Source organism: Fusarium coffeatum, assembly GCF_003316985.1.
Source record: "Fusarium coffeatum strain FIESC_28 chromosome Unknown BRIP53273_contig_86, whole genome shotgun sequence".
Classification (NCBI taxonomy): domain Eukaryota; kingdom Fungi; phylum Ascomycota; class Sordariomycetes; order Hypocreales; family Nectriaceae; genus Fusarium; species Fusarium coffeatum.
Window position 1 is genome coordinate 1 of NW_022157881.1, and position 23,079 is coordinate 23,079.

Genomic DNA, 23,079 nt, shown 5'->3' on the forward strand with positions numbered 1-23,079 from the left:
GCTATGGAAGCCGATCAACTGTGGCGGTGATTCGCCGATGTTAACCCGTTTGCTGATTGAGTACATGTGCCGCTCAGTAATGTGATGAGTAGCCGGAAGCTTACCCTGCAGAATATCTCCAAGACATCAAAACTGTGCTGCTTGGGCACATGGAAGACGAATTTGTCATTTCAGAACGGTCTTGGATTTCTTATTACGTAGTATCAGTTCATCAATTCTGAAGATGCGGCTTTGTAGTGTTGCAATAGCCAATTATCTGAAATTGCACTCTCACAAGTAGATGACGAGCATCAACGAATTCCATGCTGTTTAAGGATGTATTCATTATATTTCAGTAGGTAATGCGCACTGAACTGCTTTAAATTGTATCAAACTATAACTCGAAACAAATCAATCACCAAACACTCTTGACAAATTAAGCCACTATAGCTGAGACTTCAACAAAATAAACTCTCTCAATTTAAACACAAATCTTGCGAAATGGCTCCTTCAAGGATTGTGTTCATATTGACAGAGTTTATTTTGTTGAAGTCTCAGTTAGTGGCTTGCACTTACATCCTTCTATATATAACCAGACATTGTAGGAGTGCTAGTGAGTGTAGTGTCTGTGACGTCCTCCATCACCCAAGGCCCATTATCTTGTCCCAACTGTACCAAAGGCTGCACCACATGCCATAGTTGCTCAACCAAGGAAGAATACCAAACCAACCAAATGAAGAGGAAAAACAGCACAACAGCAATAATGGAAACTGCAGTATAACGTGGAACACAATTCCGATCCCGCAGCATCTGTATGTAATCGTGAAGACTAATGAACGCTCTACTCTCATCCGTCTTGTTGTAGAATCCTTCGTAGTATACCACGTGGGGCTCCATCAACGTGTAAGAGTTGACACCCTGGGTTGCCATTGACTTTGGGTTGGGCTTGTGACGAACGATGCGAGGTGTCACTGAGATCTTGACTCTGGCAGGTGACGCAAAAGTCTTCTCATGGGAACTGAAGTTGCCGAGACGCGCATGGTAATCATGCGCTGCCCTCTTTGAGGCTTCGTATGCCTCGTGACAGTGGTTGACGAGGTCCATTGAGAACGGTTCTCCAGGGAGGGTCCAATCCCATGAGACGATAGCAGGCGACATGCGTATGCATACACTGACCCAACCGGCAAATGCAATTACATCATGCAGTGCTTGATATAGCTGGTACAGCTCTGATGTGGGGATAGAGTCGGAGTTGGTGGCCCCTTTCGTGTAGGTGAAGAAAGGAAGTAACATGGCCATCGTCTGGGTGCACAACTTATCAACCTCTTCCCAAAATCGGGGAGGTTCTCCATTGGACATTCGGAGCCACGTTCGGGTGGTATGGGAGCGAAGGCTACTTCGTTGGAATCCTGGATCAATGTCAGCTTGATGTTCAACAAATGCTGTGCTACCTTACACACCTTCTACATTGATGAGTGCAGTATCGATCTTCTTTAGTGCTTCATCATGTCCCGAACTAGCTCCAAATAGCAACGGCGAGAACACTTTCTTGTCGAGTACCTGGTAAATGATTGCGATAATCAGGTTCACTCTCTCGTTTCCATCACTAAGAAGTCTACCCCACGCCCCTGCGCGTGCATCAGGGTAAGCGACAAGCTCGACATATTTGAGAAATTCCTCCGGGTACTCTCTCAACCAAAGAGAAGTCCGAGGGGGTTTAGAGACGTCGCCAGGATGAAAGGCTGAATGAGCGACGGCGAAGATCTGGGCAAAGAGGTCGTTGAATAAAATTTCGTAGAATTCGTCTGCAAAGTCTGTACCGAGTATTTTGAAGTCAAGACTGCAACGACTGGGCTCAAAGAACCGTAACTCCTTCATTCTGATATGCGAGGTAAAACAAAAGGGAAGCGACTTGTATCAAATATGTCGTTGGATATAAAACGCAGCTGGACCAGCAGATCGGGCGTAAAAGAACAATTAAACAAAATGACTTGGTATAAACGAAGGACATAGAATAGAACAAGAGTTGGTGTTGGGTATTTATCGGAAAGAGGATGACCTGAAAGACGAGGAGCTAGTTCCTCCAGGAAGAGCAAAGAAAGTGAAGCCAGAGCTGATGGAGAAGAGTGAATTGCTTCTGGTCTTGCCCTTTGGAGCATTGTCCTTTGTCTTGGGGGCATCCTTCTCAAAGGAAGTGGCTCGAGTCTCAGGCTCCATGATGAGAGGTGGTTTGGTAGTAAATTGAAGAGAGCTTTGGTATAGGTAACAAAGAGGTAGTTCAAGATGGTGTACTTGAGAGGGAAGCTTCTTTGTCTTACGGGGGGATGGGCCTTATTATAACTTGTTCTATATATGGAGAATTGGAGTAGTTAGGTCGATATGGGACGAAAAGCATCGGCATGTCCACCCTGGTCAGCCCACGGTTGATCGCGCAGGTCTCGGATGATGATGGCTCATGAATGAGGGGCTCAAGAGACAGAGGGTGGGATGGAAATCGTGACTTGTGAGACGCGTTCGCATTCCAGACTGGCCAGAGCAGTGCCTGAAGCTCCTGCATGAGAAGCTAGCGCTGGAACTTTGGTGATCATTGGGACAAGATCATGGTGTAGAAAACGTAATGAAGCGGGTGTGCACCAGTTGTCACTCTCTTTGTGGGACGAGTGATGTTTACAAAAAACCAATAGAGGCAAGCAGAGTTCACGTAAATCCCGCCCCTGGTAGACCAAGCTCGTTTGTGAATGGTGAAGCTGGCTCGTGGTGGGCGATCGTTGAGGCTTAATCGATGGTTTGGACGCCTCATTCAAGGGAGAAGTGACGCAGCAATGTTGAAGTTGGCACAAGTTGGTCAGGAGGAAGCAGCTGACTGGTCGAAAGGAATTATGTGAAACCGCTTTTGCCGTTTGTAGGTATAAGCTGGGTTAATCATTGTGCTGTTCCCTTTGTCCCTTGATTTAGCCCAGGTGTAAGCTCTGATTATCCTTTGGCTGTAGCCGTTGGTGCGATGTACCGGCGCTTGAGGAATGTCTAGATTTCAGCCTGCATGAGAAATGGTGTGAGGTATGAGCGATTCAAGTCTTGCAGAAGCATTCAACTGTTTGCAAGTGGAGTAATTGGGGGCTACAGAGTTGTAGTAATGACTTGAACAATTATGTACTCAGATGACAGCGCATTGCCATGTTCGAGATCCAATGCAAATGGGCACAGCACCTTGGCAGTTGTGCGCTTCGGAATCACAACCCAAAATGTGCTCACTTCCAAGAATAAAATAAACGCGTATAATCCGTGCTACCTCCGAATTAGATATCCGCGTGACTGACAATACTGCGTCATATGCAGTCAAGTTGCATTGAATTTTGTAGTCTGTAGAGGCCCGATTTGACGCTAGCTAACCGTCAGGTTTGTAACTCTATTTGTGGATATACTGTGAACTGTCTGTATTGCACATGTGTTTGAGGCCTGGACAAAGCGGATGAGATCAGGAGAAAGAAAACCCCCTTGTTTTCGGTTTGTCCTCTGTGCCTTGGCACAAAAACTCCTATTAGTGGATATCAAAGAATTGACATGAAAGGGACCGGTCAGGAAATCAAAGTCCCAGGAGTTTGGTTCAGATTGGGGACATAGAGGATCTTTCTTGGCACGTGAACTCCCATGTTGAAACCAAGGAGCTTCGACTTTGACTTCAGCCTCAATTAATATTTGTTACTGACCCTTGTTTCATCAATGCGAATACCTGGTCTGCAAGGGAGTTTGAAAGAGAATCGCTTGTCTGAAACGTTTAGAGATAGTAGCAGGTTGGGATAGAAATTTGAAGCCTCAAATCTTAGGCCAAACAGGAACAGGACAAGGCACCAACAGCCCTTTAGGAAAGTGAACATTTGCTTTACCACTTTAGGTCAGCACCCAAGAATTTTTGACCTGGCGCCTCGCGACACACAATCTATACGCACCTTCCGTCAAACGTCACTTCTGAGCTCTTTCCCTCTTGTTAGCATTGTCGCGACTTCTGCCTGGTGCAAAGTTGCAAACAGATTTACAAAACAGAAGGAACTGCTTGAATCTTTCTATTTTATCCTCTCCTCGCCCCACTTCAGCACAGCACCGCTTGCCTTTGCCTCCGCTATCATCCTAAATCTGCCCCGCGATCTTCCATCCGCGAAACCCTTCTTCTCGCACCTCGATTCTCACGAGAAATAACCGACACAATGGCCGCTGCCGCAACAGAAACTCCCATGATGGACGAGCAAGTCGACCTTACCACCATCCCCGTCGACCCCGCCGGCAAGGAAGATTCTTCCGACGTCAAGGACGACAAGCCCGTCACTGTTTTTCACGACAAGGACAACTTCAACGTCAAGCACCCTCTCCAGAACAAGTGGACTCTTTGGTTCACTAAGCCCCCGAGTGGAAAGGTGCGAAATACTGTACTTGCATGACGATATCTAAATACTAATACCAACGATAGGGTGACAACTGGAATGATCTCCTTAAGGAAGTTATCACCTTCGACTCCGTTGAAGAGTTTTGGGGTGTCTATGTGAGTTGAAAACATCGCCCATGTCGATAACGATTCTAACCTTACCAGAACAACGTCGCCCCTGTATCCGAGCTATCTCTCAAGTCCGATTACCATCTCTTCAAGGAGGGCGTCCGCCCTGAGTGGGAGGACCCCCAGAACAAGCACGGTGGCAAGTGGTCTTACCAGTACAAGGACAAGCGAAATGTCGACATCGACCGTCTTTGGCTCCAGGTTATGATGGGCGCCATTGGTGAGACCCTTGAGAACGAGGACGATGGTGAGGTCATGGGTGTTGTCGTCAACGTCCGTAAGGCTTTCTTCCGTGTTGGTGTCTGGACTCGCACCATCGGAAAGAGCATCCCCGGTCGAGGTGAGGGTGATGTTGCTGGCGGAAAGGGACGTAGCCCCGAGAAGGGTAAGGACATTCTCCTGTCTATTGGACGCCGCTTCAAGGAGGTCCTTGAGCTGCCCCCTACTGAGCAGGTTGAGTTCTCTGGTCACACCGACAGTGCTCACTCTGGAAGCACAAGGGCCAAGGCCAAGCACGTTGTTTAAGAATGTGCGACTAGTTACGCGAGGGCACGACGTTGATTTAGCACGATATCCGATAATGACCATTTCACGTTTCTGAACTTGATGCCGCTCACTCGGCGATTTACCAGAGGTCGACGAGTGGTTGATGACGAAGCGGCAGGGCAGGGAAGCTGCCGGCCTGGACAATGGCGAGGATCATTCCGAATCGGCCATGCCTATCCTTGATTTCATTTGGTTCAATATTATACCGGCGTTGCTTAGGAGGGGCTGTTTCTCTAGTGGCATCACGAAGTATGAAAAGTCAGCCACAGAGGGGAGAAAAATAGATTTGTACTTTTGACCGACCAAATCTGGTAGCTTCACACAAAATTCCGGTAGCCAGTAAAATGCTATCACTTTGCTTAATCAATCGGCCACAACTTGCTATTGACACAGTGATTATAGAATTATACAGTTATTTAATTTTTAGCTTTCATCGCCGCTTGTCTCATCAGGGAAGATGCTCTTGACCAACTGCTTCTTGTTGATCTTGCCCATGGCATTTCGTGGAATTTGATCCACGAGTTTCATCACCTGGGGAATCTTGTAGTTCGCTAGACGATCCTTGAGAGCTCGGCGCATATCGAGCGCTGACCACTTCTTGACGTCGTTCTCAAGAACCAGCACAGCACCAACCTTATGACCCCATTGTCCACTAGGCACGGCCACTACAGCTGCCTCGGCGACTTGAGGTAGAGATAGGAGTTCACGCTCAACTTCCAGAGCGCTCACCTTTTCACCGCCTGTCTTGATGATATCGGCGGATTTGCGGCCTTGGATGAAGTAAAGAGGACCATTAGTCCAGGACTGAGCAGCATTGGCGGAAGGAACTGGTCGACGGACTGCAACGTCGCCTGTCTTGAACCATTTGCCTTTGCCATCTTCACCCTCGACGAACTCGCTTGCTGTTGCGGATGGGTTGCGCCAGTATTCGCGGAAGATGGTTGGACCACGGAGCTGAATTTCTCCTGAGCGCTCGCGGCCTTGTGCATCGACTTCTTCGCCTTCCTTGATCACATCGTTGGTGTCGACGTCGACTAAACGGGCTTCGACGGATGGTAGTGGCCAGCCAACGCTGGCATCTACGCGATCTGAGAAGTCGAGCCCGCAACTCAATGCCATGCCAACTTCGGTCATACCATAACGCTCGAGGAGGACGTTGCCGTGGCTGAGATCTTTCCAAGCTGTCTTGATCGGCGTTGGGAGAGCGGCGGAGCCAGAGATGGAGAGGCGCATATTCTCGGGTGAGATGGCCTTGCGAGTAGCTTCTTGCATCTCAGGGGAGAGGCTCTTGTGCGATGAGAGGAGTTTGCTGTAGACGGTGGGAACGACTGTGAAGAAGGTGATTTTCTTCTTGGGCGTGGATGCGTCGTTGGCAAGGAAGGGGGCTGAGAAGCGTTTCCACACGGCATCGGCGTTGAAGGGGAACATGAACTCGATCGTCGAGCCGGCGAGGAGAGGTGTGAGGATGGCATTCACCGTGCCGTGGATGTGGTGAAGGGGAAGGACATGGAGAAGATGATCGGAGGGTGAGTAGTTCCAAGCTTCGGCAAGAGAGCGAGACTGGGCTGTCAAGACAGCTTGAGGCAGTAGGACTCCTTTCTGATAGAGGTTTTAGCATAGGCCCGTCTTTGTGATTACTACATGTTGACTTACTGGCTTGTTGGTTGTGCCTGAAGTATATAGCATCATACCAGCTTCGCCTGGATCGGCGTCACCTAGTTCGACCTTTTCATGATTACCCCCACCTTGGCGCTTCTGAAGCTCGAGATGCGCCGGTTTGGTGTTTAGCTCGGTCGCAAGAACCTCTTTAGCTTTAGATGCAAACTTGGACGAAGAGACCAGCAATGAAGCTTCGCTCTGGTTAAGAATATATTGTAGCTCTGGCGCAGGGAATGCAGGAGATAGAGGCACAGCGATGGAGCGCGCAGCCATTGCGGCCAGAAGCGTCACTATACGGACATCATCAATATCACAGTCACATCAAATGGGTCATGTCATGAGCTCACCTACGTAATCATAGCTATTTTCCACTAGGAAAGCAATGCGCTCGCCATTGAGGTCCTTACGACCAGCAGCTTCAGCAAGGCGATCCCTCGCGCGACTCACATCACCAAGAAGCTCTCCATACTTGAAGGTGCGACCAGAGAGAGAATGGACGACAGCCTTGGACTCCGGGTCATGCTTAGAGACGGCCTCGAAGAGCGGTAAACGCGGTAGCGTGGAGAGCATTCTCGCAGCGGGACAGAGGCTGATGAAGGAAGCGGAGGTTGCATTGCGCCGGCCGACGATAGAGCGGAGGAGTGACATGACGAACGAATGTTTGTAGGCCGGGGAGAGTGACAAGGATGTGAAATGTGAAGTAGGTATCAGGCCAATCCGAAGCTTCAGCTCGATGCTACGACAGGTTCACCGGCTCATTTGCCGAAGAACGACAGGATCTACGGTTAGTCGAGGGGAGGAGTCGAAAAGAGGGGAATTCTGTTTTGATTGATCCGCAAGCGCATGAACATAAGCTGAACGCTTTTTTGGTGATGGAGTTTAAGGTGAAGCTTCCAAGAGCTCTAACGTCTAACGTCTAACGTCTAACTAAACTAGAGCCAACGAGTGGACTCTTCTTTTTTGTTTTTTCCAGCTTCGGCTCACGGTTCCGGGGACGGACGGCTGCTTTCCCCGGAGGGTACGTACCATATTTTCCTTAGAAGCCGCAAAACCATGAGAGGAGGTCAAAGTTAGTGTGTTGCGAATATGAAAAAACAAAGCCAATGGGAGCTGCTTCGTTTAAGGGATGAGACCAGCACCCCCGGCAGCTAGCCATGCGTCCGCGTGTCTGGCTGTTTTAGCTGGGGGATGGGGAGGGAAAGGCTTGAGGAACCGTTCGACTGTGTGTGGCCTGCAATGCAACACAAAGTAACTGTACATATTGATATTATTCACGGTTTGGTTGCACGTACGTTTACAAAGTTGCACCAAGAGTAGGGATGTACATGTACATGTACACCTCAACCGTTGAGAGTGTAGGTCAAGTCAAGCAAGACCTTGTCTCTCTCATGTTTTAACCGCTGGCATCCATCCAAACAACAACGCACAAAAAGAAACAGGAAAAAAAAAAGGGAAAGAAAAGAAAAGAGAAAACGAAACGAATACGTGGGTGGGTTACGATGCCATGCAGTCTTGACAAGACGCCCCCCAGACGGTAATGCAGTCTTTCGAGACCGCTACAGTACTGTCACCTTTTCTCACACCAGACAGATCCCGCCTGCTTGGGCCGGTACCTTACCTACAGAAAAGCTCCAGCTTTGGGAGTTGAAGAGGGGTCTCCACTGGGTCTACTTTATGGATACAGTGTTGCTGTCAAGTCTGCAGCTTGGGGGGTATATAGAACTAGTGATATTGGGTTATTGACGGCCCTTTTCCCAAACTGACGGTGTCCTCAGGGTGTCTGTTTCCGTATTCATGTGAGTAACACTTCTCTCCTCGTGAATCGTAACGTATGTATGTATGTACATCTACCAGGGTCAAGAACAACAAAGAAAAGAAAAAACTTCCATCAACCCTTGTTCCTGGCTTCACCGCTCTCCAAGCCGCAGGCGGTCAGGGCCATCCGACGCCCGACCCAGCCGTCTGGACTGAGACGCAGATTGGCGGCTGATCATTTGCTAAAAAGAGAGTGCCAGGTTCAGGGGGTGTGATTCGTTTTCCACTGTGATGGATCTGAAAACTTGTCCGCCACTTTGGCTGTTGGAAAGACGGTAAACCACCCCGCGCTTTTTGGGATATCCAGTTAAGTTAGGTTAGATAGGAGAGAGAGGGAGCTTGGACGGTGGCTGGGATGGGCTATGGAAGGATGGATAGAAGCTTTGCGACGAACCCGTCTGCAGCATGAAAGGGAGGGTGTATAGTACTGTAATTCAGCTAGGTACAATAGAGTGCAGCGCATGTACATATTGAGATTCATGAATTACATTACATTACAGTAGCAGTTGTACTGTACATTAGACTATCTGTCGGTATGCGTGTAATGTCTGTCTATGTGGCTTGCTTCGTCTTTGCTTCTTTACCATGCCTTGCCTTGCCTTGCTCTGCCTTGCCTTGTCAGTCTCTCTTACCTTACCTTTAGGTTCCTGTTCCCTCACCGACTTGATACCAAAACGGAGAACGGGCTCCTGAGTTGTCAATTGCACAAATCAGTCACTCACTGTCACTGAAACTGGATTGGACCGTGTTATCCTTTACTTTTGGTCAGGTCGAATGAACGTGTTCCGCCACTTCATAGTACTTTACTTTACCGCAATGTCAAATGTCAATGTACCTTACCTTACCTTACCTTACTTTGTAGCTTATAATAGTACTGCACTCCTATTCATACACCTCCTCCCCCATCCCATGGCAAGCATTGACTTATATTAAAACCGCTTGTATCTTCTCTCTATCCCGATTTCTTTTTAAATTCCACTTTCACTTCCTCCTCTTCCTCCTCCGACTTTCCACTCAGCTCGACTCGGTATCACGTCACTTGGGAACCCGTAGACCGACAACATAAACTCAAAAAGTCGGAAACTCTCTTGACCACAAAAAACCTGCCTTGGCTCCCACCATCAAAACTCGCCCTGTCGATCTATTACCGCTCCACTCTGGGGAGGAATAATTCAAGTTGAAAAAGGATAAAAATATCCTCTTCAATTTAAAATCGCCTGCAAATTCTCAGCTCTTAAGAACCGGGGGAATTCGCAATTGCTTAAGCTGTGTCGACTTGATCCCAGATCCACAGTCGACCTTTTACCAAATTTGTCTTGGGGACTTTTTAACTGCGCCGCTTTCCAAAAACTCTCCTCTTTCAATGTATCGACGATACGCACTCGGCTTCTCAAGCCTCCCCCGACAGTTCTCAACCATGAGTTCCACCACGCCCGTTGAGGATACTATTCGCGCCAAGGTACGATTGACTCTCAGATTTGGGGGGATGTGATATTAACAAACTATAGATCACGGCTGCTTTCACTCCCCAGACTCTGGAGATTTACAACGACTCTCACCTGCACTCTCACCACAAGGCCATGGAGCACACCACCTCTGGCGAGACACACTTTCGGTAAGAACTGCGCTCTTTGTAACGATTCAAGCGAAGTCGTGAAACTTGAGATTTCGCCTATGAAATCATCATATCATGATATCTCACTTTCATCTCACTTTCATCTCACTTCATCTCATCTCATTCCTTCCCGCGTGACACACTCTTGTCATCCATACATACACATACAAATTTCTGCATGACATGAGATCGGTCGCTAACATGTGACAAATCAGAGTGGTCATCACCTCAGATGCCTTCAACTCCAAGATGCAGCCCGCCCGTCACCGCATGGTCTACGCCCTTCTCCGCGACGAGATGGCCCAGGAGAACGGCATCCACGCTCTCCAGCTGCGCACCATGACTCCCGAGGAGGAAGCTCGCCAAAGGAAGAAGAAGGAAGCCGAAGCCGCCGCCCGCGCCGCTGCTGAAGCAGACCAGCAGTAAATTTTCAGCAAAGAACCACCTCAGCAAGAACATCGCGACAGCAAAAAGAGATGATTATCTTCTCACGAAGAAAAAAAGCAAAGCACCAACTATAATGACCGCTAATGACCAGGAATGACGACATATAAAATGGAACACCAAACCCGGAATTCTTTCAACTTTCTCAGCAAAAACTCAAAAACACAAACAATATATATTGGATTGGGGGGCTAGCAGAAAATGGAATTAAAGGCGCATATGATCTACGTCGAAATGATGATGATGGGCAGCGAGCAGTCGTGTCCACGGAGCGAGATATTTTGAAAAAGATTGGGAACCTCAAGAAAAAGAAAAATTGCATGATACCCCCCCGTGGAACTGGAGACGACTACGACTGGCAGTATCGGCGGGAGAATAATTTTGTTTTACGGAATGATCGGAAACTGGGAGGAAGAGAAGGACAAAGGGACCTGCGACTTCGGTAACTCTCTTCTCTTACACGTCTTGATCTTTCTGCATCATCGCCCATGCTGTCAGTCCTTTAATTAGGCCAGGTTCAGGTTCTCGCGAACCAGCTAGCTTACCATAGAAAATGTTGCCCACGCACAAATAGACAGTTCTTTCCGCCACCGAAATTGATTCCATTTCTTCTCTATGCTTTGGAGCCCTTTTCCAGTTTTTCCTTTTAGTAATACATGTCTTCGTGAGAACTTTTTGCTGATGGCCGCTGACAGCCAGCAGCGACTTTTGGGGTATCTATATTGATCAAGAAAACAACCGACGCCTGTCCTCCAATCCCCACCGACATCTTACTCCTGACTAAAATACAGTAATCCCCCGAACATCAGATCATCTTGTCTGACCACTGCTACTCCTAGCATTTTGTGTTGTGCCATTTTTGGCTTTCTGAGCTGATAGACTCTTTCTGAAGTGTGCTCGAAGTCGGTCGCGTCTCTTCTGATCAAGAAGCGCCGGTGACGAGGTGACTTGGTTACTCGAGCTGAATCTGTTACTCGAGCTGGGGCCATAATGGAAGCCGGGTTGTCCCTTCTTTCCCCCTTTGACGAGCGTCTCCAAATACTGTGAGGGTCGGGGGGCTTTCCACCCCGATGTAGAATTAGGCGCACTTGAGGGCGGCAGCATCGATGTGTCTGATATCTTGGGCGAAGGTGGACGAGGTGCTTGAGTCATGATATCCTGAGCTTGTGAAGACTCAGGTTGCGCGGGAAACGTGGTCCTACGTGCCGTGGAGGACAAAGGTGGCGCTGGCCTTGTTCTTTGACTCACTGCAGATGTGGGATTAGATCTTGTATGTTGCTCCGCTCTCTTAACTGAAGCCCCAGACGATCTCCTCACAGGATTCGCTTCACGGACCGGAAGCATCTCCGACATTTCCATGTCCGTGTCACTCTCAATCGTTTCAACCGGCTGCAAGTCATCCGCGGTCTTTCCGTTCGTCTTTTTTGTTACCGAACTCAAAAGATCCTTTCGGCTCGACCTCTTCGACACGGGGCTTGACAGATTCTCCTCCTCGCTCGACTCTCCTTCATCATTTGAACTTGTATAAATGCTGAGCTCGTCATCATCCTTCCTCTTGTAAATCTTTTGGTTCGCTTCGTTGAACTCTTCCGGGCATGACCTCAGGATGTGACTGAGATTACCCCTGTGTACCAAGTATTTGTTGAACAGTGGGGGCCCTTTCTGCTTGTTGAACCATTTAATAGCGACCATGGCTGATCTCCCGGCGCGATCCACGTATTCCTTAAAATAGGGGAAGGCTCGGATAAAGTCGTCATACAAACAGTCTCGAAGCAGGCTTTTTGGACGAAGATAGTTCAGGTATAGGCACGCTTCAATGAATGATAGCTTGGTGCCTGGTGCTGTCTGACCATCATTGCCACTTGCGTATCCAGGATAGTGTTGCACAAAGGTGTCGAACGGCCCATGAGGAGTACCCGGCGCTATGCGCGGTGGTACAGGCAATTGTGACCTCCTGACCAGCTCGTTGCTTTCCAAAAGTTTGCGAGAATTTGTTGATGCCGTTCGTTCATGTGGTCTTGTCTGTGGAGTGGTCGGTTTCTGGGCCCTTTGTCTTTGGGTTTGTTGTTGCTGCACCTGATTCTCTTGTGCCTGTAGTTGGACCCGACGTTGTTTGGCTTCTTGTTGCACGGTTGGCCCGTCTTGGTTCGCAGTAGTTCTGATCTCAGGAACAGGCTTGGGCTTAGTGGCGGAGGCCGGACGGCGGTTGGGCGTTCTCTTCACGGGAGCCTCTTGATCGTTGGTTGACGGTATTATCTCTTCGGTTTGATCGTTGCTCTCGTCTTCATCATCCTCTTCATTACCTTCGATAGACTCCCTGATAGACTCCTGGGTCGTGGGCACACAGTATGTGTTGGGAATGCAAGATTCGGAAGACGGCATCGAACTATCAATTACTGGAGGCATAATCGTCGGTGCCAGGCGTTCTTTCTCAGGGTGACTTCTCTTCCTTTTTCTGCCAACATCGTCAACGTCGATAGGTTTGAACACAATCCGAGCTCTCCCTTTCCCTGGACTTCCATTCACCTTCGCTGGTGCTCTGTTTGCCATGACGGTTTCGGGTATAATGGATTGCGTGGGATTGCTCGGCTGCGCGCATGGAGGTGTAGCCATGGGACCTGTAGATTGCGTAGTCGATTGCGATGGATGATAACGAACGGCTATCCGGTTGATTGGGACGTTGCGGAGAGGTTGGGCGTCTGGGATTCTCGTTTCCATATCATCTTCAGATTCGTCTGATAGCGGTGGGGCGAGCATCGGTCTTGAGGTTCGCGGTGGTGGGCCTACAGTGGTCGTTTTTGGGGTTTCGTGTGCGATTGAGGACTGCGTAGTTGTGTTGATAGCTGCTTGTATAGAGGTTGAATCCTTAATTTGATCGCGGGAAGGGCTTGGACTCCAAGGTATCGATCTTTCGGGAGAGGATTGTGGTGGTTTGTCAAAATTCGACCCTGAAACGCTCGTATTTCCATCTTCATTCCGCATGCGCTTGCGGTTGCTGCTCCCTGACCGACCAGGACTGGCACCTCGTTTTTTACCTTGCGGTGTTTGCTGCTGCGATCTCTTCTTCTGGGCAAGATATGCTGCTTTTGCGCCTTCCAAAACACTACCAGGAATATTCACTAGCCCGTGACGCTGATTTTGCAAGTCTACCGCCCAAGAATCTTGTTTCTCTAGCAAACTCTTTTGATCGGAGGGAATATTGATGCCGCGACGCCGGGAAACAAGCTCCGTGACGTCCCGCGAAGGGGACGAAGCGGGAGACATTGGACCGTGAGACTGTCCTGCACCAGTCACTAGAGGTTACATGGGCTAAGGCGGTGGTGCTCGATAATGGCGTTGTGCGACGGGGCAAATGGATCGGTGGATGGAACACGAGGATCGGCCTTGGGGGATTTGCGAAATGTGTACGCAGCTGGTTATCGTGCAGACGCAGAGATCAGAGAGGTTGTTGTAAAGTGGAATTTGATGTGACGATCGAGTGAAGTGATGGATATAGCGAATAGAATCGAATTGTAGCGCGACGCGACGGGTAATTTTGGGCCGCGTAGAAATCTGCGGGGTCCTTTTTGTAGGGTGTGGTAGCCTGTACTCGGGAGATGGCTCGTGCTCGATCAGCGCCAAGTCGTCGGTACTTTTGAGTTTTTATTCTGCAAGACTTTGCATGTGCAGAGTTTACTGGGTTGCGGTTTGGGTGTAACTTCAGCTGCACTGCATCAGCTCAGCACGAAAGCGATAAACGTTGTCACGATATTAGAGGATGGCATAGACGAGAAATAATCACCTTTATACTCCCAGATACCACAAGCCTTACTCATTATGCCGACCGTGGTGCTAACATTATCTGCCTCCATCATCAGTGAAAAATGTTAGACATGTACCAGCTACCCCCCTGTCGTTAACAAACTGTCCCGCTCCCGGACGCTGACTTGCAAGGGTCTGACGCCATCACGCATCCTACATCCAGCTCAGATGCCCAAAGGTTGTTCTCGACCTTGGACTTTGACGACGCACAACTGTGATTAGCTGTGCGGGCCGGCATCTTCTTCTGCGCCGCAACACCCTGCTGATACCCTTTCGTCATATTGCTTGCTGTCTCTTGCCTTATCCGCCTTTAACGTCTGAATTAGCCTGCGCCATCCCGTCTTGATCAAGACCCCAACCTTTTTGTGCAGTCTTGTCCGTTGTCAACCTTCACCGATCAGCGAACCCTGAAGATCGACCTTCTCCTCTCGCCTCTTCTCCATCTATCCACAAACGGCCTGCCTGTCTGATTATTTGCCTTAAACAGCCGCGACTCACCATGCTGTTGATATCTCGCATTCGATCCGTGGTCGTTGCGTTTGTTTGAGCGTCCTGAAGCGGACCATCGTCACATGCGTTGGGTCTTAGACACATAGGACCCTTCAGTTGACGACCCCAAGCTATCCGCATAACGGACTCCAACTTTTATACCCCTCAAGTCGCTTTGCTTTCTATCGGTTGACTTTTGCCCCCGCCGATTCTCACGATAATTACACCGTCAATATGGCGCCGCCAAGGGCTGACTCTGTAGCATCGGAAACTTCCCCCATCCGAACCCGCCGCGATTCTATCAACTCGATCACAACGGGGCAACTTGCCCATACACTCGATAAAATACACACATCGGCAAGCCAGTGTGATTCTCTCACTACCTTCAACGACTTTGCGCCGCCGCCGATAGCCGCACCTACCTCTGATAACAAAGGAATAGCAGGCGATCTCGTTCATCAAGGCTTTAGCGGTCTTTATAGCCGATTGAGGGAAGCTGTGGGTGGTGGAGGTTCTCCAAAATCGCCTCAAGAAGGATTCCCAGGAGCCGAGAGATCAGAGCCGTCTTCGAAACGAACCTCGATCACTGCGAATCATGGCTCGAAAGCCTCCATTAGCTCGCTGAACCGAGCCGACACTGGTGCCTCTATGTCCACCTCGTCCTCACAAGTGCTCCCGAACGATGGAACTTCAGCACAAGTAACCGGTGGCACCATCGAACCCCGACCGCAAGCTCAGTCATCCAAACCGTCGAGCATCAGCCTCATGTCTAATAAAACCTCCAACACTACGAGCCGTCAAAGCTTTTCTAAGAAGGCACCTAGCTCTATTGCCGCTGACCCCACGATTGCTCCTGTTACAGTACATAGAGATCCTAGTAATACCACTCTACGCACCGAGGACAGTGGTGGTGTCGGGTCGAGTCGGAAGAGCATCAGCAGCAGGGCTGACTTGCAAGCTCATCTAACAACAGCTGAATCCTCAGCCAGTCTGTTTGATATGAAGGATGGCAAACTTCCACCGAGGTCGAAACGTGAGGACACTTCAAGCATAGACGAGAGCATTAAGAGCCCGGCGAGCCCTAGAAGCGCCCACCATCATCGTACACCCTCATTACAGACACTGCAGACCCGAAGCCTTCGCAGCCCTTCTGTTACTTCATCTTTACTGTCACCCGATAGTGTAAGAAGAAAGCCAGCCGTCATTGACCGAATCAGTCGTTCAAAATCGCCTGGTGGGCAGAATTCGAGAGATTCTTCATTGGACAGGGGTACCGCAGAGCCTAGCCACGTCAGCACTTCTGCCCATGATTCAGTATGCCACGATTCTTTTTCTCATAACCCTAAACAACAAAAGATGGCGTCTGGTGATTTCAGAATACCCGGTACTGTAACCAGCAGCGAAGAGGCTTCGGAGCAGGTCAGCGCTCAGCTTAACCGTATGCGCAAACAAGTTCTGAGTAAGGAGTTCTGGATGAAAGATGACACTGTCAAAGAGTGTTTCCTTTGCCAGACACCATTCAGTGCATTCCGACGCAAACATCACTGCCGAACTTGTGGCTGCATCTTTGATTCTAAGTGTACTACGGTTATATCAGGAGAGAAGTTTGGTGTGCAAGGCTCATTGCGCGTTTGCAAAAGATGTCTGGAGGTTATCACCAGGCGATTTGACGGCAGCGGCTCAGATGATTCTGGGGACGAACAATCCTTTATGCCAAGGTTCTTTGGCTCAAACCACGCAAAATCTCCCAGTAATGGCAGCCAACCTAGGCCGCGAGATAATGAGTCCGGGGTCATCTCAGAAGGATCGGAGGACTCGAGGCCTGTGTCAAGGCCTGTAATAACACCCATGATGGCCATACCAGCAACACGTCGCCTTGGCGAGTCTCGCGCTGCAGCTATCTTGGAGATAGATGCTCCCCAGTTGAGTAGACCTGGTTCATCACGGTCGCTCAAATCTCTGAGCGCGAGGCCACACTCATCCGCGGGTCATAAGAGACACCATTCCAAGCATGCCGGATTCCTGAATCGTTTCAAACCTGCACCGCAGGAGACAGCGCCATTTCGACGTGTCGCTGATGATGAGAGTGCTAAGAAGCCAAAGTTCCCAGCTTTCCACGACGATAACATCATCGATCCGGAGCTGGCTGACTACATGTCTGATGAATCGAGCGAAGACGAACAGATGAGTCTTTTTGCGACAATGACAGGCGACTTGCAGCCTGGAAGCCTCGGCGATGACAAGTCAGAACTCTCGCCTTATGTCAATGCTAATAGGAAATATCGTCATAGGGCTGGCGAAAAGAGCATTAGCGGCATGAGCTTCGCAAGCAGAAGTGGTATTGATGAGCTGCCGGGCAGCCTTGGGGCATATCGACGACCACCAAGGCGACGCAACACTAGCAATGTTGGCAGTATGCATCACTTGCCATCGCCGCGCCCCAAGTCCGGTGTATACTCTGGCGTATACAAGGGGCCATCCCAGTCATCTGAAATGCTCTTTGCGTTGGACACGCCTCATCACAGTGGGACCCAGATCACTAGAAGTGATTCTTTACAGCACAAGAAAGCCCCCAAAGTTGAGCTTAACTCATCGAGTTTGAGGCATGTTGATAAGCTTCTTCATCAACTGTTGGATGATGCTAAGATCTCAAATCCACCAGCATGGCAGAAGGCTTTGGTTCCTATTCTTTTGCGGGCAACGGACGATGTGGACCCTGATGTTGCGAAAGGCGAAGACATGGATATCCGGCATTATGTCAAACTGAAAAGGATTCCGGGAGGCAAGCCTGGCGATACAGCCTACATTTCAGGTGTAGTCTTTACTAAGAACTTAGCATTGAAGAGCATGCCACGCAGGATCTCCAATCCTCGTGTCATGCTTGTGACATTCCCCATCGAGTACCAACGTCACCAACAGCACTTTATGAGCCTGCAGCCCGTCATCGAGCAAGAAAAAGAGTTTCTACGTGTTGTGGTCCAACGAATCACGAATCTTCGCCCTCAGGTCCTTCTCGTTGAGAAAAGCATATCAGGTGTGGCGTTACAATACCTGTCGGATGCAAACATCTCAGTGGCATACAATGTTAAGCACACAGTCATTGAGGCGGTCGCACGATGTGCCGAAACAGACATTATATCCTCGCTTGATATGCTGGCCCTCCCCGTTCAGATTGGACGATGCGCAAACTTTGAGGTCAGGACATTTGTGAACAATGACTACCCAGGACGCAAAAAATCATATATCTTTTTATCAGGTTGCACACCCGAGCTTGGCTGTACAATTGCGTTGAGGGGCGCTAATAGCACGGTGCTCTCAAAAGTGAAGCACATCATGGAGTTCATGGTTTATGTTGTTTACAACCTCAAACTTGAGTCAAGCCTACTGAGGGATGAGTCTATCGAGCTCCCGGAAGGTGGCGATTCCATGGCAAATTCTGTGCACCTTCCAACCGACAGTGTTAGGTCTCAGAGTGTCAATAGCATTGATCACTCTAGAGATGGCCCCTCTGTTGTGGTCAACCACCCAGCAAGCGAAAGTGAACAGCCTTCACAGACTACAGTGGACAGCTCTAGTATTGCCGAAACTGATGACAATGGCTCCCTTGAACAATCAGGACAATTGGTCCACGAACGCACTGGCTCGAAATCTCTCCAGGAGCCTGAACTTGCTCCTGCAGACCAGACTATTAGTCAAGTTCCAGACGATGTTCCAATGCCTACTTACTACAGTGATATGGTGGCGAAGTACGAAACCAAAATTCTGTCCGCTTCGCCGTATGTCAAGTTTAAGCAACCTTACCTTTTGATGAAGGCACGTGAGCAGGAGAGGAGATTGTTGTATCTACGCAGACTCCGTAATCACGATTACTATGAAGAGAAGGGTGACCCTGAAAAGGCAGATCCGCCCCGATTTCAACTTATCAAACCTGAGATGGTCGAAGCGATCGGTCAAAAGGCGCCACAGCAGATCATGGAGATCCTACGCGCTGTTCACGATGCTGAGTACGACAAGGCCTTGTACAATTACCAGACCCAAACACGCCAGTGGGAGACATACATCCAGGGCAACCTCGACCTTTTCGATCCATACTCACATCAGAACATCGTCGTTCTTTATTCCGTCATCTGCACTGAAACCAAGATCCCGTGCACTGAGCCGTCTTTGGTAGCCATCAATTTCTACGATGAACAACACATCGACACCGGCATGGACCCTGACTGTACTCTGGGACAATACATCGAGGATCTGGCGTACACCATGAATCAAGTCTGCACCTCGAATGGCTGCGAACGCAGGATGCTCGAACATCACCGAACCTATGTGCATGACGAGTCTCGAATTACAGTCTTTGTTGAGAACTTGCCAAATAACTCTTCCATGGCTGAATTTGACGGCATCACGATGTGGACTTATTGCAAGATCTGCAAGAAGGACACCGAAGAAAGAACCATGTCGGAGGCGACCTTCAAATATTCTTTCGGCAAATACTTGGAGCTCCTCTTTTGGGGACGCGGACTGAAGATGAAGGACATGCATGACTGCCCTCATGACCACCACCGAGACCATGTTCGGTATTTCAGTCTTCAGGATGCTCGAATTCGCATTCACTGGGATCCTATCGATCTGCTTGAGATCGTTGTACCACGTGCGAGAATCACTTGGAAGGTGGCAACCGATCTGAAACTCAAGAACGAGATCTTTGCCCGAATGGAAGAGCGATGGGCCAAGTTCATGACTTCAGTCAGAGCAAGACTCATGTGCATTCGCATCGACAGTGTGCTGCCCGACAAGGCAGATCTGTGCAAGTCTGAGGTTGATCGTTTGACGGCTAAGGCGAAAGAGGACCAACCACTTATTGTGAAGAGACTGCAAGACATCTACGTCAACTCAAAGTATTACGAGGTGGTGCCTTTCAATAGTATCGTCCGAGAGATGCTTGAAAAGGCTGGCGAATGGGATCAGGCTTTTGCCAAATTTGAATCCGATTTCCTGAGCGACAAGGATATGCGCCAGCTCACAATTATGCAACTGAAGAAGATGTTCACCGACAATGAGTCGAAGGAATCCCTCACGTCAAATGAAGGTACACCATCAACGGTTGACAGCGAGGAACGACCTTCTCAGACATTCACGGAAGAGGAAGGGAAGAGCACCCAACCTACCGACTACACCGATAACACCAGTATGGAGGCTAGTGTCGCTTCATCAAAGCCTGTCGATGATAAAGATGTCCCTATTGATGACAAAGATATCCCCGATGAAGATGGCAAAATCGAGATTCCTGCAGAGGGTGCTATTGAACGAGTTGAGCCATTGGATCTAGCTTGCACCCCTGCGACACCAGCTAAAGCCCTTCCCGAGTATTTCCCACCCGCTGAGGCCTCGGAAGACTTCGACGATCAAGAAACACCTCTTGCTGTTGATCCTGAGCAAACACCAAAAGCACCTGGAAAGCCTTTCGATGCAATTCCAGCCAACTCCGCTGAGCCACTCCCGTCACCTATGGACGCATTGCCTTCTCCAGCACCTTCTCTGGGAGAAAGAGTTGATCAAATGAGGCGAGATCAAAACCAATCCTCGATACCTACCCCTACTAGCGAGCGTGCACCGAATCGCAAATCTGGTCAGGCGACCTCCCCTCCCATGGTGAGGTCGACTTCTCATCCTACCCGTGCACTGCCCAGGACACAGTCCGGGATTGGGAAGAGCCTTGGTGCCAAGGACTCCAAGACAAAGCCTTCTGAGTCTCTGGGACCTGAGTCAACAACAACGGCCGAAGGATCGATCAGAGTGGATAAGAAGCTCTCTGATCGTCTTGGTTTGAAGAATCTCAAAGACCGAGGCAAGGCGACTGCTTCAGGAATCCCGCGATTCGTCCATAAGAAGAGAGAGTCCAAGGTTTCAACGCTCGCGAAACATTTCGAGCAGCTCAGTCGTGAATTTGAGAAGGAGCGTATCCGGGACCGTAAGAAGCGTGCCGCAAGTATGCGCCAACCTCGAGCCATGCTACCTAGAACCACTACAAAGGCTATTGTCGAGGTTTATGACGACGTAAACGAAGCTTTCGAAGAACCAAGTCCTCCCACAGAGAGTGTCGCTGAGCGTGAAGCTAGCAAACGAGCTGGCAGCGTCGCTTCACGAAAGTCCGACTCTCAGCACAGGTCGGATCCTATCGCTGAGCCGCTGACACCTGCAGAACCACCTGCGAGCGTGGAAGAACAGCAACATGACAATCCATCTCAGCAGAACGAGGAATGTGAACAGCATGAAGAGTGTCAAAGCAAGGGAGAGCAGGAAGACAATGACGAAAAGATCGAGAAAACGGAAAAAGAAGAGAACGATGAGCATACCATCGCGAACACTAGCCAGAATTTCTCGGACGACGAAGAAAGAACCACTGATCTTGAGCACTCGGTCCCAGATGAGTATCTGCACGATATCAAGGAGATCGCAGATTCAGTAGACGCAAGCGAAATCCCGTTAGAGCTTCCCAAACATCAAAAGACGAGCTTGATGAAGTACCTCACCAACTTTTGGGCTGAGCGAGGTTCAAGCGGCTGGAACCAACTCGAATACCCTGTCAACCCAAGCGACCACATCTTTGTTGACTCAGATATCATTGTTCGGGAGGATGAGCCAAGTTCGGTAATTGCGCTCGCTCTCAATAGCGAAGACTACAAGGGCAAGTTGCGCAATATTCGCAAAGAAGCGCAAGAAATTATGCAACGAGAGGGTGATAGCAGTGTTGAAGGAGAACCCAAATCTCTTCCCTCGGAGGGCATCGACTGGGTGTCTGAATCAGACCTGGAGAAGAGTTTGCTCCGAGTCACAGGAACCCATCTCAAGTATCAGTTCCGAGAAGGCACTGCCACAATGACCTGCAAGATCTTCTATGCAGAACAATTCGATGCTCTCAGGAGAAAGTGCGGTGTTGCGGAACGTATTGTCGAGTCACTCTCGCGATGCCTAAAGTGGGATTCCAAGGGTGGCAAGACCAAGTCGGTATTCCTGAAGACATTGGATGATCGACTGGTGCTGAAGTCTCTTTCTCCCATCGAGACTTCGGCTTTCTTGCGTTTTGCCCCTGGCTACTTCAACATCATGGCGGAGGCTTTGTTCCACGATTTGCCATCTGTGATTGCCAAGATGCTAGGCTTCTTCCAAGTCTTCATCAAGAACCCTGTTACAGGAACCGATATCAAGCTGGATCTTCTGATCACCGAGAACCTTTTCTACGATCGCACCGCAACAAGAATTTTCGATCTCAAGGGTTCCATGCGTAACCGCAAGATTCAATCTACTGGTGAGCAGAATGAGGTTCTCCTTGATGAGAACATGGTCGAGTACATTTATGAGTCGCCTCTCTTCGCGAGAGAACATTCGAAGAAGCTCCTCCGTGCTTCAGTATGGAATGACACATTGTTCTTGGCAAGACAGAACGTGATGGACTATTCTCTTATGATTGCTGTTGACGAGGCTCGCAAGGAGCTTGTGGTTGGTATCATTGATTGCATTCGCACATACACGTGGGACAAGAAGCTTGAAAGTTGGATCAAGGATCGTGGATTTGCAGGCGGTGGTCGCAACCGACCTACTGTCACAAGTCCCAAGGAGTACAAGTCTCGATTCAGAGAGGCTATGGCCAGGTACGTACATGGTGATACTCGCAAAAGTGTTTGAATACTGACTGGTGTTTAGATATATCTTACAGGCGCCCAACTGCTGGCATCTGTTCAACAATCCTCAGTACCCGCATTACTATGGGCGCGCTAGGTTCGAGGAGCCCGAGATGCTTCGCTGAGGAACATACAAAGAAGGACATTAAAAGGTGAAAATTACGAATCAAGAAAATAAATGTAGTTCATGACGGCCATTGTAAACGTTAAAGGGGGTTGCATTTTTGTTATATGTAAAAGCAAGCATCAGCGTCGTTGGGGGTATTTACGAGAGCATTCATTCAACAAGGGAGCATACCGTTTTACGATACATTGAACTTGCATTAAATAGTCTTATGAGATATGCATCATGATTAGATTCAATGTCTGGCTGCAAGAATTAAGCAACCATTTCCATGACTATCTGTGAGTTTTGTTCAAAGTGGTCCACGACGCTTCGGGGCGTTGTAAGACCTGCAGCGCCTGTAAGCCACTAAAACTTACTTAGCCATGGATGCCAGGTACGG

General features: G+C 49.2%; 6 protein-coding genes across 6 annotated transcripts; 3 read left to right on the forward strand and 3 right to left on the reverse strand.

Moving 5' to 3' along the window:
- Positions 1-561: 561 nt before the first annotated feature.
- FIESC28_04158 (uncharacterized protein) lies at positions 562-2,196 on the reverse strand (the record flags this gene model as incomplete). Its single annotated transcript, XM_031158305.1, has 3 exons — positions 562-1,388; positions 1,440-1,819; positions 2,039-2,196. 3 exons carry the CDS (start codon positions 2,194-2,196, stop codon positions 562-564), a joined length of 1,365 nt encoding a protein of 454 aa, XP_031017610.1.
- A 1,985-nt stretch (positions 2,197-4,181) lies between these two features.
- Positions 4,182-5,050, forward strand: FIESC28_04159 (uncharacterized protein; the record flags this gene model as incomplete). Its single annotated transcript, XM_031158306.1, has 3 exons — positions 4,182-4,388; positions 4,442-4,513; positions 4,562-5,050. 3 exons carry the CDS (start codon positions 4,182-4,184, stop codon positions 5,048-5,050), a joined length of 768 nt encoding a protein of 255 aa, XP_031017611.1.
- A 444-nt stretch (positions 5,051-5,494) lies between these two features.
- Positions 5,495-7,378, reverse strand: FIESC28_04160 (uncharacterized protein; the record flags this gene model as incomplete). Its single annotated transcript, XM_031158307.1, has 3 exons — positions 5,495-6,670; positions 6,725-7,020; positions 7,078-7,378. 3 exons carry the CDS (start codon positions 7,376-7,378, stop codon positions 5,495-5,497), a joined length of 1,773 nt encoding a protein of 590 aa, XP_031017612.1.
- A 2,584-nt stretch (positions 7,379-9,962) lies between these two features.
- Positions 9,963-10,586, forward strand: FIESC28_04161 (uncharacterized protein; the record flags this gene model as incomplete). The annotated part of the gene is made up of 3 exons (XM_031158308.1): positions 9,963-10,004; positions 10,054-10,160; positions 10,376-10,586. The coding sequence occupies 3 exons, from the start codon at positions 9,963-9,965 to the stop codon at positions 10,584-10,586; spliced, it is 360 nt and encodes a 119-aa protein (XP_031017613.1).
- Positions 10,587-11,414: 828 nt separating this feature from the next.
- Positions 11,415-13,868, reverse strand: FIESC28_04162 (uncharacterized protein; the record flags this gene model as incomplete). Its single annotated transcript, XM_031158309.1, has 1 exon — positions 11,415-13,868. One exon carries the CDS (start codon positions 13,866-13,868, stop codon positions 11,415-11,417), a length of 2,454 nt encoding a protein of 817 aa, XP_031017614.1.
- A 1,260-nt stretch (positions 13,869-15,128) lies between these two features.
- Positions 15,129-22,698, forward strand: FIESC28_04163 (uncharacterized protein; the record flags this gene model as incomplete). The annotated part of the gene is made up of 2 exons (XM_031158310.1): positions 15,129-22,543; positions 22,596-22,698. The coding sequence occupies 2 exons, from the start codon at positions 15,129-15,131 to the stop codon at positions 22,696-22,698; spliced, it is 7,518 nt and encodes a 2,505-aa protein (XP_031017615.1).
- Positions 22,699-23,079: the final 381 nt, after the last annotated feature.